The 21,122-nt window shown below is 39.5% G+C and overlaps 1 protein-coding gene across 1 annotated transcript in view; it reads left to right on the forward strand.

The window, feature by feature from the left end:
- Positions 1 to 21,122, forward strand: part of nr3c2 (nuclear receptor subfamily 3, group C, member 2) — a 72,856-nt gene that overhangs the window by 34,137 nt on the left and 17,597 nt on the right. Inside the window, exon 3 of the mRNA XM_058088192.1 lies at positions 14,399 to 14,526. Coding sequence (XP_057944175.1) covers positions 14,399 to 14,526 — 128 coding nt within the window. The remainder of the gene's footprint in view (positions 1 to 14,398; positions 14,527 to 21,122) is intronic.

Genomic DNA, 21,122 nt, shown 5'->3' on the forward strand with positions numbered 1-21,122 from the left:
AACAATAGCACGCTGCTAACGTCTTCTTGGGGTCAAAATGATGAAAATAAAGATATCGGTGTCACAATGTGCATTGTTCATATTTGGGGCATTTTTGTTCCAATGAAACACACTACAGGGCCTATAAATACTTATATGTTAACATATCGGTCATAACACACCTCGCCTGCCCAAGGAGGAGCACTCATTGTCGGACACACTTTGTCAGAGCTCAGAAGGGCACCGTATTTACTAACTGCAGACAATCTGGAAATGTGGTCATTGTACGTATTTTGCGTTACAACATTAATGCACCATTTCACTTTCATGTGCTCAAAAACAGAATGAATGAAAATATTTTTTAATTATAATTTTTCCCATAGGAAATAATGTAAATCTAATGAATGTGTTCCAGACACCCAAAAAGACTAACAAAAAATAAGTCGTGAAATTAATAATGTTTCCGACCTGTTTATCAAATTGCAGACATGCTCAACTTTTTTTTGGCCACATGGCGGGTTATTTAGCAGTTGCAGACAATGAAATATGTATGAATGGTGAGTCAGCCGCGTGTAAAGTACTCTGTTTAAGCGCTCAATTTTGCAGAATGATACATTGCAGGGCAAACGGACTACAAACCGAGGAAAATTTTAGCAAGCATTTTCAAGGAAAACTGCATCATACAAAACTGGAGCTTATGGCAACGGTGTGTCTTTTTTAAACACTTATGCACAACATTATAGAGCAACAGTGTCCAAACTGTGGCCTGAGGGGCATTTGCGGTCTGTGAAAAATATCATTTAAAGGGGACCAATTATGCTTTTTCTACTTTTCTGACCTATAAATGTAGTTAAACGATGTTAAACAATGCCAAAGTTTCAGGAACGCTCGGTTTCTAACTAACTAACCACTGAGCCGGATTTCCTTATATGGGCGTGCCCGGGTACAAGCTGTACAAGCCGTTAGCTGTAGAGTGTAACCAATCACAGTGGAGTGGGTGTGCCCAGAGGCGGGCCATGGGTGGAATAAATGAAAAAAGACCATTTTGGAAATCCATCTGGAATAGGTGCAGATTGTGGAAGATCTAGAAAGCTTTCTGTGAAGTTGAAGTGGAAGTAGTTGGAATTTTTTTTTTAAATAACAAAATGGAAACAAAGAGGAAAGACGATTCTAGTAATACGCTATTTTAGCGTAGGAACAGCCGACCTATGAAAAAAAGTGCGACTTATAGTCCGGAAAATACGGTATATTGCAATGCTGAAATATATATATATATATATATATATAGTATATATATAACTTCTGAGAAAATCTTTACATGTGTTGCTTTACAAAATATCATATTTCAATATTTTCCATGAAAGTGTGTATGTTTGCGGTGGTGTAGCTTTATGGACACTCTTCCATTCACGGACCGTCTGAAACTTCACAGGCACTGGCGAGCCAGCGCTTCTCGAGCGAAGGTGCAGAATGTGCAGCTGTGGTGCTAACCGCCACCCCCCCCCCCCCACACTAACCCCCTTCTTTGGTTTAGTGTGTTTTTTTTTTAACTTATAGGAGCCATTAAACATACCATAAACACCTCCAGACATAAATTAGCCATCGTTTTGTTGTACTCTGAACAGACATAGATACCCCCCCGACCCCCTCCCACCCCCGGGCCCACGGCGGTGTGCTCCCCCCGCATGTTGGGATGATGGTAAATGGCTGGTGGGAATTGAGTATGATGACATGTGACAGTGACTGCACAGGGTTGCTGGCAACATGTGTCAGTGTCAGTGGACGTTAACCCACATTCGAGCTCGCTGAGGCCTTTTCTCATCACATGGGAGCTTTCTGAACGACATGTTCAATTTTGAACTTGTTTTTTAAGGGTTCGGTCTCAGAAATAGCAACATGGATGTGTTTTTTTGAGGCTTTATTTACTTTTAGCATAACGTGGTTATGTTTACATTTGCTGTTAGCAGGATCTAAAATGAGTTATGACAAGAAAGAATTCCTTACATTTTGGTGCATATCTAAATAAAGTTGTAAAACATGACCTCGATTTCTACAAGAGTCTTGAACTAGTGATGATGTGTTATTTATATCACTATATGACAGTTACTATGGTACCCATTATGTCATTGGATGGTTATATCACCTCGTACCTTGGTACATTATTAAAAAAAACAAAACAAACAAAAAAAAAAACCTTAAACTGTATTATGGAAAGCAGGAAGTGAACAAATGTAACAGTTACTGATTGTAAAAGTACCAGATGGAGGGGTAGGATTTAATAAGCTTTGCTTCTTCCTACTCCTTTTGGACATGTGGAACTGGGAACTGATTACCCGCTGGGTAGTGGTTCTCAGTACGTGGGCCAAAATAAAATAAATATAAAAAATAAATACTAAATAAATAAATAAATATATAGAATTTAAATTAATTTAATTTAATTAATTAATTTAATTAATTAAAATAAATAAATAATAAATAAATAAATTTTAATTTAATTAAAAATAAAAATAAAAAACATTAAATTATATTAGGAAAGCAGGAAGTGAACAAATGCAATAGTTACTGATTGTAATTTGGAAAAGTGTAGTTTTTACATTTTGAAATTTTTAATTACCACCACCTACAGGACTAGAGTGGAGTGAAACTCATTTGTGTGTAACCAAACAAAGGGGTGTCATACAGGAAGAAACCATTTTCATTGTTTGCTGTTACAGTCCACATGCATTGGGGCCAAGTCGGGAGCTAGCAAGCTGCTAGCCACCTACAAGCAATTACTCAAAAAGGTAACATTAGCACCGAAGCTAGCACAAAAACACAACACAACCGTTTACTCCCTATTGTACTCTACCTTTAAGACCTGATCATTAACCACGTATACATGGACCCAAATATTCCAATTCCATTCGGGTTATTTGCTCAATCGGAAAGAATGTAACTTGTAGAATGTACACCTCATTCCCAAAGAAAAGTGCCAATCCGAATGAATATATAATCGGATTCCCAGAGGTGGAATATTCCTTTCCCCAATCCGATTGAGGTATCTTGTACCCGCTCGATCGGAAAGTTGTCAGACTGCGTTCTTCTTCATGGTGTTTTTCTTCTTCTGTTGTTTATTGGCGGTTGGCAAGCAGCTTTCGTGTGCATTAGCGCCATCTGTGGAACAGAATCTAAACCCTTGTATATGCCATTCACAAGTCCTGTTTTATTCAAAAAGAAAATACATATCTATATAAAACATGTGCCGAGCTTAATTTTAAAATATTAGCAAAATTGAACTTTATCTTTTTCGTGTTCCTGGGTGCATTCTTTCAGCGAATGCTGAGATATGATGTAACACGCAGATCGATACGTTCTTCAGTTTTAAAAATGGAGGCAAGCAATCGGCACTGGACTGTTGCGGAAAGTTTGTTTTTGATTGAAACTAAATTTCAAGACTGGAATGAAGGAAAAACTGGCAATACGGAGTTATTCCAACAAGTGAAAGAAAAACTGGAGGAAGTCGGTATCACGTGATGTTGGTGTTTACGTTTTACTGCGCATGCCCCATTGACTATTCTGGTTGATTATAGCGCAGCATGTAGACATGCCATTGGAATATTCCTTTCCATGTATACCATTGAAAGGTCATTCGGAAAGATTCCATTCGGAAAGAGAAAAACTCCTCATGTAAACGTGGCTATTGTTGTATATAAAAAGACAACTGCTAACTAAATGTTGCTAAGTGGAGGACGGCGCTGAGTGTGTGTGTATGTGTAGAGGTGACTCAGGTCATGCCTGATCCCTTGGAGATAATCTTCCTGTCCAGGGATTGTCCCTGGAGATCTAAGCTGGAGGTCACCTGTTGCATGGATCCAGATCTGCTGTGTAAAAAGGAGCCATGCCCCCGTGGAGCAGAAGGCGGCGTAAGCAATATCTGTGTTGATCCATGCCGCGCTGAAATCACAGGATCGGTGCTGGCTGCTTTGATGTTGGCTGCTGTATGTTTTACTCTTTAAGTCCTACAAAGATGGTGGAAAGGAGTCTGTTTAGCCGGGCTCCTTTGTGTACTCCTTTTGGATGTTTACGTTGCAGATGACGACATTCCTGCACGTGTTCATCATCCCTCGTTTGCTTTGGTCCTCCGTTTTCTCCACACGTCAGCGTGACGGCAGCTCCAGCTGTTTTTGGGCTTCGGTTTTTAACCAGTTGCTAAAATCAGATATGTGGTGGGAGGCGCTGGTGTTGATGTTGGGGGGGGGATCAATATGAGATGAGTGCATGTGAGGAGCACATGAGGAACTGACCTTTCTCGGTTGCGAAAGACATTTTTGTCACAGTGGATGCAAAACGCACCGCGGGGTCTGACGTTGAAGGCTGCAAAAGAGCTGCGGGGAATATCTTTAAAAGTCATCTACCTTGTATGGTATGTTCATTACCAGTGGAACAACCAGCGGTGTTACTATTTCACATGTTACAAGGCTGTTACCTTTATAGACAGTGAAAATGTGAAATGTATTATGAGGCACCATTCATTCATTCATTAATTTTCTACCGCTTATCCTCACAAGGGTCGCGGGGGGTGCTGGAGTCTATCTCAGCTGTCTTGGGGCAAGAGGCGGGGTACACCCTGGACTGGTGGCCAGCCAATCACAGGGCACATATAGACAAACAACCATTCATACTCACATTCATACCTATGGACAATTTGGAGTCGTCAATTAACCTAGCATGTTTTTTTTGAATGTGGGAGGAAACCGGAGTAGCATCGTTGTGGCATCGTTGTTTAGACATTTTGTCTAAAAAAGCACTCTGTTTTCATTTTTCTTCTTTTCTATCCCCTCCTGCTCCGGTCTGACCACTCCAAATTTGCAAAACATCATTCATTCATTTATTCATTTTCTACCGCTTATCCTCACAAGGGTCGCGGGGGTGCTGGAGCCTATCCCAGCTGTCTTCGGGTGAGAGGCGGGGTACACCCTGTACTGGTGGCCAGCCAATCACAGGGCACATATAGACAAACAACCATTCACACTCACATTCATACCTATGGACAATTTGGAGTCGCTAATTAACCTAGCATGTTTTTGGAATGTGGGAGGAAACCGGAGAAAACATGCAAACTCCACACAGAGATGGCCGAGGGTGGAATTGAACCCTGGTCTGCGCTGTGAGGTCTGCTCGCTAACCACTTGCCCGCCTGGCAGCCATTATGATGATGATGATTATTATTATTCATTCATTCTTTCATTTTCTACCGCTTATCCTCACGAGGGTCGCGGGGTTGTTGGAGCCTATCCCAGCTGTCTTCGGGTGAGAGGCGGGGTACACCCTGGACTGGTGGCCAGCCAATCACAGGGCACATATAGACAAACAACCATTCACGCTCACATTCATACCTATGGACAATTTGGAGTCGCTAATTAACCTAGCATGTTTTTGGAATGTGGGAGGAAACCGGAGTACCCGGAGAAAACCCACGCATGCACGGGGAGAACATGCACATCCACACAGAGATGACCGAGGTTGGAATTGAACTCTGGTCTCCTAGCTGTGAGGCTTGCACATTAAGGCAGCTCAGGTGGAAAAACAATGGACCCAAAATATCTTAGTGGTTTTGCTACTTAAAGATGGACTTAGGTTGTGTTTTGACATCTTTGTGCCGCTGACATTGTCTAAGAATGACAGGAAATTGTCATTTAAATTGTTCCCTCTGGCGCCTCCCCAGGCCATCCAGCAGTGTGGAGCTAAGTGAAGAGCATCTGTGTAGTTGATGTAGATGGCATTTAAATGCAACATATGCGTGTGTTGGATGGTAATGACGTGTGTTGCTGCCCCTCAACTGACCCGGGGATGGGGGGAAGGGTGGGAGGTGGAGTGGGTTGACAATGTGTGTGTGTCTGTGTGTGTGTGTGTGTGTGCTTTGTTTGTAGTCAAAACAAGTGTGTCTTTTTACATGAGAGTGATAATCATGATTTGCCGTTTTGGAGTTTGGATAGTGACGGTCAGAATAAGTAACACAAATACAAAATAAAGTGCATTTTATGAGCCTTAGAATTTGATCTTTACATATTAGTAAAATGCAAATTAAAATTGGAACATTAGTATATGGACGTTACGAATGTATTTGGTATTTAAATGTAACACCATCAATAATATCATTCTTACCAACAGCAGATATATTTGTATATACGTTGAAGTAAATTTGAATTAAAACTCCATCCATCCGTTTTCTACTGCTTTTCCTCACAAATGTCGCAGGCGTGCTGTCTGTCTTCAGGTGTACATCCTGGACTGGTGGCCAGCCAATCACAGGGCACATATAGACAAACAACCATTCACACTCACATTCATACCTATGGACAATTTGGAGTCGCTAATTAACCTAGCATGTTTTTGGAATGTGGGAGGAAACCCACGCATGCACAGGGAGAACATGCAAACTCCATACAGAGATGCCCAAGGGTGGAATTGAACTCGGGTCCCCTTGCTGTGTGGCCTGCGTGCTAACCACTCATGGTATTGCTAACACAATATTTATTCATTCATTTTCTACCGCTTATCATCACAAGTGTTGCGGGGTGGGGGGGGGGGGTGCTGGAGCCTATCCCAGCTGTCTTGGGGCGAGAGGCAGGGTCCACCCTGGACTGGTGGCCAGCCAATCACAGGGCACATATAGACAAACAACCATTCACACTCACATTCATACCTATGGACAATTTGGAGTCGCTAATTAACCTAGCATGTTTTTGGAATGTGGGAGGAAACCGGAGTACCCGGAGAAAACCCACACAGAGATGGCCGAGGGTGGAATTGAACTTGGGTGTCCTTGCTGTGAGGTCTGTGCGCTAACCACTTGCCCACTGTGCAGCCCACTAACACAATATGTGCTAAATTATTCCACCAAACTATTAGGTAAGGGTATATAAATAAGGGTATATAAATAAGAGTATATAAATAAGAGTATATAAATAAGTAAATATTGCAGCTTTAAATGAAAATATGCATAAAAGCGTCCACCATCATGATAAAGCACAAAAGCGAGGGAGAGTGATCCTGAGTTCTTCTCATTACCGCACCTCTTTTATTCCACCGAGTAGCGAACTCAAGCACCCTAAAATCCCTCCATGCAAATGTCCAAAGTTAGATTCCACCTTGAGCGCAGCAGCGGGAGGTGCGGCAAAGTCACAAAGGGGAAGTCTCACCTTTCCGTACGCTCAGGTGTTGGGAGAGCGCAATGCCAGGGTCACCTTCGGGAGAGGAAACTAAATCCCCCTCGGTTGGCTTTCTTTCGCTCTCGTATGCCGCCCGTAAGACCTTTCTCTCCTCCCTGGGAGAGGTGCTGAGTGGGTGTCAACCTAAATGTTTATACTGTCTGCCCGTGGTTATGTAAGCTGCCTCGTCCTCTCTTTCTCACCCTCCGCTTGGCTTTACTACCTGCGCTCTCCCAACTCAAATAGACGCCGAGATGGTCGAGATGCCCACGCTCAGGACTGTAAATATTGGAGGACTACTGTACTGCTTTGGAGATCCTTAGCAAGAGCCTCTTTCACAGGCAGCAAAATAGCAGCATCAGCAACATTTCCCGGCTTTTTCTTTTTTTCTGTGAAATTGGATTCCATTAAAATGTTACTGTTGATGAAGAATGTAGCATTTCTAGCACAGAAAAGACCCGACATTTATCCACCATTGCTTTTCACACAGTAAATCGGCATCGCTTTACGGTCCTGTTTTTTTTTTTATCTATTCAGCAGCTGCCATGTTGTTAAACGTCCAAACAGAATCTGGAGTAATTCTACATTTCATCAAAGTTACGTCATATTTGTCAGATGAAAACACAATTGCTGCATATGGATTTCTTCAAAACATATGATAGAAGAGTCTAATTCGGACTTACTTCCTGCTTGAGCACTCTTCAGCATCATGGGAACTGTAGTTTTTTTTTTTTTTTTAAGCATAACCCTAAAGCTATTGTCGCTTTACATGTCTTTACATGAGGCTGCACGGCGGACGAGTGGTTAGCGTGCAGACCTCACAGCTAGGCAACCCGAGTTCAATTCCATCCTCGGCCATCTCTGTATGGGTTTTCTCCGGGTACTGCGGTTTCCTCCCACATTCCAAAAACATGCTATTTTAATAAGCGACTCCAAATTATCCATAGGTATGAATGTGAGTGTGAATAGTTGTTTGTCTATATGTGCCCTGTGATTGGCTGGCTCGCCCGAAAAATGGTTTTGTCTATATGTGCCTTGTGATTGGCTGGCTTGCCCGAAAAATGGTTGTTTGTCTATATGTGCATGGGATTGGCTGGCTCGCCCGAAAAATGATTGTTTGTCTATATGTGCCCTGGGATTGGCTGGCTCGCCCGAAAAATGGTTGTTTGACTATATGTGCTTTGTGATTGGCTGGCTCGCGTGAAGAATGGTTCTTTGTCTATATGTGCCCTGTGATTGGGTGGCTCGCCCAAAAAATAGTTAAGTCAATTAAGTCCCTTTGTCCAGTTGTATTTTTTTAATTGTAGATTTCTTAAAAATAACGTTGTCTCGTCTCGTTCTCCCAGATCCAATCGCATGTATGTATATCGTTTCTTGTGTCACACCTTGCCGTAATAGAAGCTCCGGTGTCGGGTATCACACGTTTAAATTACTTGTCGCACAGCAACAATCGCTTTCAACACAACAGGATGGTTGAGGAAGTGGTTCACCTAAACAGCTGAACAGGCACTGACTGAACTAGAAGACCACACACCTGTAGCGGTGCAGCTAACAGCGCTACATACGTGCATGATGAGGTCATTGTTGTTCCACAGAACAAGACTCTTTATGTGTGTGTGTGTGTGTGCTGCTTGTTTGCAGTCCAGGCCTTGCTAATGTGCTTATGTGGGTCACACGGGGGTTCTTGGTGACCACGTGAGTCTCCATGGTCGTCATCCTCCTCGCTGCCACCTCAATGCTCATTGTTCACCCTTAATGATGTTAGCTCGGTCATATCGGGCCCCTTGACTTCCTTTGCATCCCCGATTTGTCGCACAGACATGATTACTTGGATGATTGTTCGCGGGAATTAGTGTTTCTAGTTTGGCTCTGACCCACATTGACAAAGACTCTGTTGACCCAGACATACAAGACCGGGCAAAAGTCTTAGGTCACCACAAGTGCGGGAGTTTTTTTTGGTTTTGTATTGTATTATCTGCTCTTATTGCTCTCTGGTTCTACCATATCTTACTTATTGAGTGCAAATATGGGCTAATAACTATAAAAGCAATCTTCACTGGCTAAATGTACTGCAAAAAAGGTCAGTAAGGATAATTCATAATGCCGCCTACAGAGAACATAATAACTCCTTATTTCTAAAATCACAAATACTTCAACTTGCTGATATAGTTCATCTTCAAACAGCTAAAATAATGCATAAGGCTAAAAATAACCAATTAGCTAAAAATGTCATCCAATACTTCTCTACAAGAGAGGGGAAATATGATTTCAGGGAAGAAGTACAATTGAAACACTTATATGCTCGGACTACGTTAAAAAACCATAGCATTTCAGTATGTGGAAAAAACAAAAAAAAAACCTTAAACTGTATTATGGAAAGCACGAAGTGAACAAATGTAACAGTTACTGATTGTAAAAGTACCAGATGGTACCCAGAGAAAACATGCAAACTCCACACAGAGATGGCCAAGGGTGGGATTGAATTCGGGTCTTCTAGGTCTGAGGTCTGCGCGCCATTATTATGATGATGATGGTTATTATTATTCATTCATTTTCTACCGCTTATCGTCATGAGGGTCGCGGGGGTGCTGGAGCCTATCCCAGCTGTCTTCAGGCGAGAGGCTGGGTACACCCTGGACTGGTGGCCAGCCAATCACAGGGCACATACGTATAGACAAACAACCATTCACACTCACATTCATACCTATGAACAATTTGGAGTCACTAATTAACCTAGCATGTTTTTTTTTTAATGTGGGAGGAAACCGGAGTAGCATCGTTGTTTAGACATTTTGTCTAAAAATGCACTCCCCTGTCTGTTTTCTTTTTTCTTCTTTTCTATCCCCTCCTGCTCCGGTCTGACCACTCCAAATTTGCTAAACAACAAAACATAATTCATTCATTCATTTTCTACCGCTTATCCTCACAAGGGTTATAACCCACGCATGCACGGGGAGAACATGTGAGGTCTGAGCGCTAACCACTCGTCCACCGTGCAGCCCGACTATGAAAACAGCAATCCATATATGCACGTTGCGTTCTTCACATGACTGCATGTGTATGTTATATTATACTGTATATTGTATGGTCATTATTGCTTCAAGCAGTACAGTACATTGTAGAGTGGTTTTAACCGTGTGGCACCTACGGAACCGACAGTTGGTGGACTCATCTCTCTCTTAATGCAGTTACTCCAGGAAAAGCTGGCAGCCAAATTGGACTCAAACGTCTTTGTCGTAACACATTTGAATCGCACAGCAAACTTGTTGCCTTCTATTATTATTCTGTGTAAGTTACGGAATCGCCGTGCAACACACAACCTCGCTGTGAAGAAAGGCAAGTGTTGTGTACTCGCGCCGGTCAGGGAAATAATAAACAGCGACTACAGCAGTTAGCGTTGTGTATGTTATCTTTAGGAGATGAAAGGACTTGGAAAACAATGAAGTGGCTGCCTGGCGGGGTTTTTGTGGGAAGGAAGAAAATAAAAAAGAATGAGGCTTTTACATAGTTGGAAAACATTACACAGCAGTTGGGTCATACATGACATTAGCATGTTTTTAGAGTCCATGCAAATAAAAATAACAGTCCATCCACTTATTCTATGTACGGCCAATCGGTGGTGCTAATGCACGGATAACAAAAGAAAACATTTTGGACTTGAAACAATTCTTTTAATACTTTTTCAGACAACTGTCTTCGAGTGGACTGTCTTCGTATGGACCACTCCGTATTAGGGGTGTCACAAGATCTCATGAACTTGGATCATTTTGCCGGCCTCCATATATTGCCATGTGCATGCGTGTCGGTTTTCCTTGTTGAGCGTTGACACTGTACATTGGTTGAACAAATAGGCGCTTCATACAACAACAGCCTTCCATAGAACAACGGTTTGAGACTGCTTGACATACACAATGTAAGGTAATGTAGTAGAAAGGTAATACATTAGAAAGGTAATGTAGTAGAAAGGTAATGTAGTAGAAAGGTAATACAGTAGAAAGGTAATGTAGTAAAATGGTAATATAGTAGAAAGGTAATACAGTAGAAAGGTAATGTAGTAGAAAGGTAATATAGTAGAAAGGTAATGCAGTAGAAAGGTAATGTAGTAGAAAGGTAACATAATAGAAAGGTAATGTAGTAGAAATGTAATACAGTAGAAAGGTAATGTGGTAGAAAGGTAATATAGTAGAAAGGTAATATAGTAGAAAGGTAATATAGTAGAAAGGTAATATAGTAGAAAGGTAATGTAGTAGAAAGGTGAAGTAGTAGAAAAGTAATGTAGTAGAAAGGTAACGTAATAGAAAGGTAATGTAGTAGAAAGGTAATGTAGTAGAAAGGTAATATAGTAGAAAGGTAATACAGTAGAAAGGTAATGTAGTAGAAAGGTAATATAGTAGAAAGGTAATGCAGTAGAAAGGTAATGTAGTAGAAAGGTAACATAATAGAAAGGTAATGTAGTAGAAATGTAATACAGTAGAAAGGTAATGTGGTAGAAAGGTAATATAGTAGAAAGGTAATATAGTAGAAAGGTAATATAGTAGAAAGGTAATATAGTAGAAAGGTAATATAGTAGAAAGGTAATGTAGTAGAAAGGTGAAGTAGTAGAAAAGTAATGTAGTAGAAAGGTAACGTAATAGAAAGGTAATGTAGTAGAAAGGTAATGTAGTAGAAAGGTAATGTAGTAGAAAGGTAATACAGTAGAAAGGTCATGTAGTAGAAAGGTAATACAGTAGAAAGGTAATACAGTAGAAAGGTAATGCAGTAGATGGGTAATACAGTAGAAAGGTAATGTAATAGAAAGGTAATTTAATAGAAAGATAATATAGTAGAAAGGTAATACAGTAGAAAGGTAATACAGTTGAAAGGTAATACAGTACAAGATACAGGGGAAAAAAGAAACTTTGCTTTGCTGAAGTGATAAATATTCTGTAGTCCAGACGTTGCAATAATCTTGTTCAGTACATTTTTAAGTGTTTACTTTTCAATTATTCAATCATATAAGCATTATTTACTGAAAATTAGCAGGTTGCGTTGTTAACAATTATTAAAAACTAAGTCATTGTTACACTTTCTATCTTTCTTATCGTGCTTCCATCTTCCTTTCCTCTGCCATCACCTTTAGGCCAGGCTGCTTAAACTGCTTCCTTGGCTAACGCCTGCTAGCTGGTGTTTAGTTTGGCTTGTTTTTTTTTTTGGTGCACAGTTACTGCAGCCTGGCCTGTCAGCTATGCTTCCAATGCGAGCACAGTGAATGACCTATATACTCCTCTGGGGGAGGGAAAGTCACCTTGTTGCTGCTGGACCAGCAGGCCGCCTGCTCTTAATGTGAGGCGGGACACACGTGCTGTTTTTTGGCCTTTTGACTTACAACGTAGAGCGATGAGTGTGATAAGGCCGACGTATCGTGTATATCGTGTTGGTGGGGTGAGACGGGGGGCGCGGGGGGGGGGGGGGGGGGGGGGGGTCGATTTGTCGACACAGATGCACACACTGGCTGAAAAGACCACAAGGCCCAGCGCCAGGGAGTCAGACAAACACCTCACCGGAGACTCCTCTAAGCGTCCTAACAAATTGAATGTGTGTGTAGATGGACGAGAGGGAATTAGATCAGCGCTCCTGATTGCATCTGAGTGTGCCGCCGCCGCCGCCGCTGTAGTGCTGCCTTCCCGAACGAAGCGAGCGAGAGAGAGAGAGAGAGAGAGAGCTTGGCAGCTGCTTTGATGAAGGATGGAAGGAGAATGTTAACCAGACAATCACCTTGCATATCATTGATTTAGATGGCAGAGAGCTAATTAGCACAGAAAGGAAAGATAGGGGAAGCTGAGGCCACTTTGGATGTTTTGATACAAGGTGTTCTCTCTTGTGTACCCGGCTACATGTCGTCAACAAATACTCATTCATTCAGTCTTAGTCGCTTCGGGGTCAGAGGTCAAGCTGGAGACCATCCCAGCTGCACTTTGGCGCATATAATCCGAACGGGAGGCCAGTCAGTCAGTCCCACGACATATATAGAGGAGATGCTCATCAAAGATCCTCTATACGGCAGGAGTCTTGTGCTGTTAGAAAAAAAACTACTGCAAAAATGGCTTTTAGAATTAAAAGTCAGTTAATGTCGTTTTGTCGCAGTACTTCCCGTAATTCTGCCTAGCAACAAATGGCTATGCAAATATTTTTTTTACAACAATAAGAGAGCAGTCTCGTGCAGTAGATCCCTGATGTTCGTAGACCACCAATGATAATTGATCTGCCCCAACTCATGCCTTTTGATTTCAGATCAACATTTGCAATAAAAAAAATACTGTTGTAATTGTTAGATTCAGGTTCAAAACTATTCCAGAGAAGCATAACAACATAATAATAATAATAATAAAAATGTTGGGCTTGCTCTGCACGGTGATCGAGTGGTTAGCACGCAGACCTCACAGCTAGGAAACCAGGGTTCAATTCCATCCTCGGGCATCTCTGTGTGGAGTTTGCATGTTCCCGTAATTCTGCCTAGCAACAAATGGCTATGCAAATAGTTTTTGACAACAAAAAAATGTTGATTTCAGATCAACATTTGCAATAAAAAGTGTCTGTTGTAATTGTTTGATTCAGGTTCAAAACAATTCCAGAGAAGCATAAAAACATAATAATAATAATAATAATAAAAATGTTGGGCTTGGGCTGCACAGTGGTCGAGTGGTTAGCACGCAGACCTCACAGCTAGGAGACCAGGGTTCAATTCCACCCTCAGCTATCTCTGTGTGGAGTTTGCATGTTCTCCCCGTGCATGCGTGGGTTTTCTCCGGGTACTCCGGTTTCCTCCCACATTCCAAAAACATGCTAGGTTAATTAGCGACTCCAAATTGTCCATAGGTATGAATGTGAGTGTGAATGGTTGTTTGTCTATATGTGCCCTGTGATTGGCTGGCCACCAGTCCAGGGTGTACCCCGCCTCTCGCCCAAAGACAGCTGGGATAGGCTCCAGCACCCCCTGTGACCCTCGTGAGGATAAGCGGTAGAAAATGAATGAATGTTGGTCTTTCCAACAGCGGTACAAATTATTACTAATGGTGAATAAGATGCGTTTTCTGTGGAAAATCAAACTATTTTCAGAGGAAAAAAAAGATAAATGTTTAAAAATTGCCAAAACTTTGCATGGTTGTGAATCCACTGTACTACATAGTACCTGCTGTAGTGTTTTATACTGATTGGTGTTCCATATAACGTATAATGTCCTATCCTTGCAGCTCGCCACTCAGGCAGCCCTCCTCCACGGCCAAGGTGTGTCTGGTGTGTGGGGATGAGGCGTCGGGCTGCCACTACGGCGTGGTGACGTGCGGGAGCTGCAAAGTCTTCTTCAAAAGAGCCGTGGAAGGTAAGGGCACTCAACTCCAGCTCCATCCATACATTTTCTATGCCGCTTATCCTCACTATGGTCGCCTATCCCAGCTGTCTTTCAGCTAGAGGCGGGGTCCACCCTGGACTGGTGGCCAGCCAATCACAGGGCACATATAGACAAACAACCATTCACACTCACATTCATCGCAGCTAGGAGACTCGGGTCTCCTAGCTGCGAGGCCTGCGTGCTAACCACTCTACCACCGTACAGCTCGGCATGGTCATTCATTCATTTTCTTCCGCTTTTTCCTCATGAGGGTCGCCGGGGTATGCTGGAGCCTATCCCAGCTGACTTTCAGCTAGAGGCGGGGTCCACCCTGGACTGGTGGCCAGCCAATCACAGGGCACATATAGACAAACAACCATTCACACTCACATTCATACCTATGGACAATTTGGAGTCGCCAATTAACCTAGCATGTTTTTTGAGAATTGAACTCGGGTCTTCTAGCTGCGAGGCCTTCGCGCTAACCACTCTAACACCGTGCAGCCCGGCATGGTCATAAACCATGAAATTTTCACCAAAATGACCAAAAGTGCATCAACTCCACATCGGTGAACTTTGATGTCAGCCTTAATTGTGGTAACGTCGTTAGCAGCCGACCATCAAGCGTTGATCGGCTCTTTGCTCCAGGCGATGCTCTGTCTCCTCATCGAGACGAATGAAAAGCAAAACCAAACGTTGTCGGTGCCGTCGGGTGTTTTTCGCTGACAATTTCCAGCAAGCGATTGCTTTGCCTCCAAATCAAATGACGATTTACACGCCGTCGCTATGGAGACCGTCTGGCGGTCTGCTGTCGCTTGATGTTATTATCCCCACCCTGTCGTCACGTGTCTTGTCCCTTCTGGAGTCACCATAAATGGGATTGGTGATTGTCGATTTTCCCATCGTCAGGAATCTCGGATCTCGATGCGTGATCCCTCTTTTAAGCACCACGACGCAAAAACGTCAACAAGGTTAAAAGCCATCTTCCGACGCACATAAGGAGTCACTACCTTGCCTGACCCGTTCCTGTCATTGCTGCTGTTAAGGTGTAGCGAGCGAGCGAGCGAGAGAGAGAGAGAGACGATGGAGTGAGGACGGCGATACGGGCGAGGAAGGACAAGGAAGGACAAAGAAAAAGTCAGACAGATAACAAGGAGACGAGGAAAGTGAGAGGGATGAGAAACGATGCGTCAGCACAACCCAACCGAGGCCCCTCCTATTGCAAGGAGGAAGAGCCATGTTTGATTCCTCGTGGCACTTCCTGCCTCCGGGGGGGGATACAATTTTAGATGCTTACTGGCTCATAGCCGCAACATCCAAGGGTTAGAATCCTGAGACTGTGAAGGGTCCGGACTTCAGACCTGAATAGGAGGGAGGGACCACTGGTCCACTTGGTGGAAACGCCACGGCCAAGAGGCTCCATATTCCACCGGAACCCGACAATCTCAAACCATTCATTCATTCATTCATTCATTCATTCATTCATTCATTCATTCATTCATTCATTCATTTTCTACCGCTTATCCTCACGAGGGTCGCGGGGGGTGCTGGAGCCTATCCCAGCAAAATAAATATTAAATATTTAAATATTAAAATATATTTATAATATATATAAATATATTTTTATATATAAATATTAAAAATAAATACTAAATAAATATTTGTAAATATGTATATATATGTATCTATATAACTGAATAGATCATACTAAATAAATATTAAATATTTAAATATTAAAATATATATTATAATATATATATATTATATATACATTTATATATATTTATATATATATATATATTAAAAATAAATACTAAATAAATATTTGTAAATATATATGTATATATATGAATCTATATAACTGTATAGATCATACTAAATAAATATTAAATATTAAAATATATATTATAATATATATATAAATATTTTTATATATACATATATATATATTTATATATAAATATTAAAAAAATACGAAATAAATATTTGTAAATATGTATATATATGTATCTATATAACTGTGTAGATCATACTAAATAAATATTAAATATTTAAATATATTTTACAATATATATATAAATATATTTTTAGATATACATTTATATGTATAAATATTAAAAATAAATACTAAATAAATATTTGTAAATATATCTATATATATGTATCTATGTAACTGTATAGATCATACTAAATAAATATTGAATATTTAAATATTAAAATATATATATATATATATATTTATATATAAATATTAAAAATAAATACTAAATAAATATTTGTAAATATACCTATATATATGTTTCTATATAACTGTATAGATCATATTATAGTAGAATCTTTGGAACCCTTGTTTGAGAATTGCTACCAAATTTGAACCACGTATACGAGACACTAAATTATGAAAGATTTGGGTTTTCGGCATAACGTGTCGGTGGAGCAGGCCAACAAAATTTGCGATGTTCTGTAAATATGTCATAACTTCCGCCATCATCGTCCGATTTTTCCATTTCGCAGCAAATCATGTCTTATCTTGCCCGCCCTCCCAATTAGCGTACACCCGACGTACCGGTTTGGCAAAGCCTTCCTGAGATTGCGACGCTAGCGATGACTTGACCTTCATTTGTCTTTCCCGGCGGCGTGAGTACAAAATGGGAGTCAAGAAATTGCTAATGAAATGTGAAAATAGCCAAGCACTCCTCTGCTGTTTTTTGAAATAAAGAACAGCTGCGCTCGATAAACGACTCCATGTGGCGCGCATCGTGGTCCAACGCCAGCGCATTATTCACATGTCATCAGTGGTTTGGCGTGTCGGCTCCGGGTAATAATATTCCCCTTTTAGCGCCGTGCCTTGTTTTTGCCAGCCTCCTATTGAAGTGAAGATTTACAACTGCATCGTAAGCCCGCCTTGTTAAGCGAGGGCCAACGCGGGCCCCCGTTTATGTTTTCCACCCCCCCCAAAAAAATTCCTCTACGCACTGACTCTGTGGGAGAGGTCATGCGAGGACGCGGCTAGCGCTCCTCCAGCATCCAATCGCGTCGCTTTTTGAACTTGGGTCAGGCCTCCCACAACACTGAATGGTTCACGTTGTGTGTGTGTGTGTGAGAGAGAGAGAGAGAGCGAGCGAGGGGAGGTTATGTAACAACAGCTGGAGTGCAGCCACCTCGCCAACACGTCTAGCAACATACAAATCACAATGGCAGGCTCCAGACGTGCTCACATGCATGTTCAGACTAGTGTGTGTGTGTTAGTGTGTGACCCACATTGTTAGAAGGTATTTGGTTTAGGGAACCTGTATAAAAGTATGCAGCGTCTCTGCTCCAGGGCTCCCCCTACTGGTATGAATTCATTTGAACATAAAGGCCCAGAAGCTAAAGAAGGCTAAGCTAGTCAGATAGCGTCCACATGATCACAAACGTTAGTGCTAACGCAATACGGAAAGTGTCCTGGCTGGTCCAGTCTGCATTATTATCAGCTAGTGTAGTCTTGCTGTTATAGACTTTATTTTATATTTATATTGTATTTATAATATTTTTATTTATTTACATTATTATTATTATTTATTATATATTATATATATATATATATGTGTTATATTATCTATTCTTCCTTCCTTCCTTCTTTCCATCCATCCATCCAACCATCTATTTAAAATAGATATAAATAAGAATATTGAACACATGTTTAGACATGCTACATTTGTTAAGTTTGAAACGTGTGATAAATTATAGACATAAATTAAATATATATAAATATATATCAATTTATTGATATTGATATCAATATTAAATCAATAAATAATATAATAATAATATGTTATTTTTCTTGTAATTATAAAGTTAAAAATCAAGATAAATAAATATCTGTGATTTAAATGATTAAAAAAATCTACATATTATATATATAATGTTACAATTTACATTATTATATGATATATTAATAAAATATAAATAATAAAAAATAAAATATAATAACAAAATAAAATAAATATAAAATAATACAATATTATATAAAATAATAAAATTATTATGTTTTAAATAATTATTATAAAAAATAATAATATAAAATAAATAAAATACTAAAATAAAATTACATTTAATTGAAATTGCTAACATTTTTCTCACAATAAAACTACAATTCTGCTGCACACTTGGCACCATATAAGACCAAAAAAGCAGCATTTAATGTGTAATATGATGGAGATCCATGACAAAGAAATAAATAAATTGTTAGCGATATCAAATAACGAATTCATGCTACATTTTCTACTGTATTATCAACATGAGTCACATTGCCCAAGCTCATAAATTCATGTTTCAGTTTGCAAGTGCACTTTAAGTATCAATAAACACTGAGGCATAATTATCAACATTTCAATTCAATCTTGTTCCATTCAACTGAATGGGGTTATAAACCCCATTCAAAACTACATTGCCGCTTGGGCAGATATATAAAAAAAATAGCATAACAGCAGCATAAAAAAGGAAAAACTAACAAACAACAGTTTATATTAACTCTGTGTCTTTTAGAAACATGTTCGGCTGTAATATAAACGTCTTTGATCGGACCGTTTTAAAAATACGGTCATTAAACGGGTCAAGCCGACTGTGTTTGTAACTCTGCTAAATTAGCTTGATTTGCTTTTGCAAATGGGCGATAATCGGCAATATGCAATGAATTGGTACAGTAGTTTAAATCACTGTAGCACCAGCTAACAGTTTCAGGAGTACGAGGAACGATATGATCGTTCCATCCGGATACATGTATTGTTGCAACACCGGCAGCGTCGGGGCAGACCGCGCCACAAATGTCAGCTTTAGTTGAACAAAGGCCACAAAGTGTGTGTTTATGACTGCGGGGATCGTACTGTTGTATTTTAGGATGAGTGTTTCCCTTCCACTGTGATGTAACAGCATGCTCTAATACACAAGACTTGGCAATTACCAACAAAGTCATTCTTTTTTTTTTGTGGTCGTGTGTCTGCAAGATTACGTAAATGAATGAAAAGACTATTTGGAATCCAAGAACATCGATTATACTTTAGAAGTGATGTCAAATGTTTTGTTTGTGAAAAGCCGATTCATTCAACCATCTTTGTAGGCCAACTGTCATGTGGCTTGGGAAGAACATGTTGAAATAAAGGAATAAATAGTAGCAAACTCAACAAAATACGGGAGGTATAAATATAAATCTATAAATACAGAATAAGTTGAAATATATGAATAAAGTTGAATAAAGTTTAAATATATGACTTATTTTATTATTTTATTTTATTTTAAAAATCTAGATAAATAAATATTTGTGATTTAAATGATAAAACAATCGAAATAATATCATGTATATAATGTTATAATTTACATTATTATATGATATATTAATAAAATATAAATAATACAAAACAAATATAAAATAATAAGATATAATATAAAAAATAATAAATTTATAATTTTTAAAATAATTATTATAAAAATAATAATATAAAATAAATTAAATACTGGAGGTATAAATATAAATGAATAAATAATACAGAATAAATACTGTGTAATAAAAGATTAAATATATGACTTATTTTATTTGTCATGTAAATATAAAGTAAAAAATCTAGATAAATAAATATTTGTGATTTAAATGATAAAAAATCTAAATAATAATAATAAGTTATAATTTACATTATTATATGATATATTAAAAAATATAAATAATAAAAATAAATATAAAATAATAAGATATAATATAAAAATAATTAAACTACTTTTTTAAGATAATAAAATATATATATATATATATATATATAAAATAAATAAAATACTGGTGGTGTTATGGTTTGATACTTTTTCGGTACAAAAAAAAAATACGGGAGGTCCTTGGCCTACTTCCGACTTACGTTCCTATGACGGCATTGGGAGTTTTTTAGTTTTAGTGTAAATCGGAACTCATACCACAAAAAAAAAATATATATATATATACAATACAGTAATAAAACGATTAAATCGCAGAAAAGGGGCGTCGCAAAGGAGGGAGAGACATGCTTATTGGAATGGAGGAAGTCTCAATAACATCGGATCAATACTGATTTATTTATTTTTTTATTGTTATTATTTAATTTTTTAATGTTTGTCACACTTATCTTATATATATTTTGTTAGACTGTTTTTTACTTACATGCCACTGCATCTCAATGGGATTCAGGTCAGGACTTGGACTAGACCACTCCAAAGTCTTCATTTGGTTTTTCTTCAACCAATCAGAGATGGACTTGCTGGTGTGTTTTGGATCATTATCCTGCTGGAGAACCCAAGTTGGTTTCAGCTTGAGGTCACCAACAGATGGCCGATTCCTGCTTCCCTTTATTATCATCATTACTAGCTTTGTTGTTTTGAATGATGTCATACTCCAATAACCAGGAAGTGGAACCAGGAAGTGGAACCAGGAAGTGTAACGCTAAACACTACAAATATGATACAGTTGAACTTTTGCACTGCAGTGAAGTAGTTTAGTCTTAGTCACGTTCGCTGTCCGTAGTCGGAAGTGTTTGCTGAGTGTGTGTGTGCACGTGTGTGTGTGTGTGTGGGGGGGGGGTTCTTTTTGA

This window comes from Doryrhamphus excisus, chromosome 1 (assembly GCF_030265055.1).
Source record: "Doryrhamphus excisus isolate RoL2022-K1 chromosome 1, RoL_Dexc_1.0, whole genome shotgun sequence".
Classification (NCBI taxonomy): Eukaryota; Metazoa; Chordata; class Actinopteri; order Syngnathiformes; family Syngnathidae; genus Doryrhamphus; species Doryrhamphus excisus.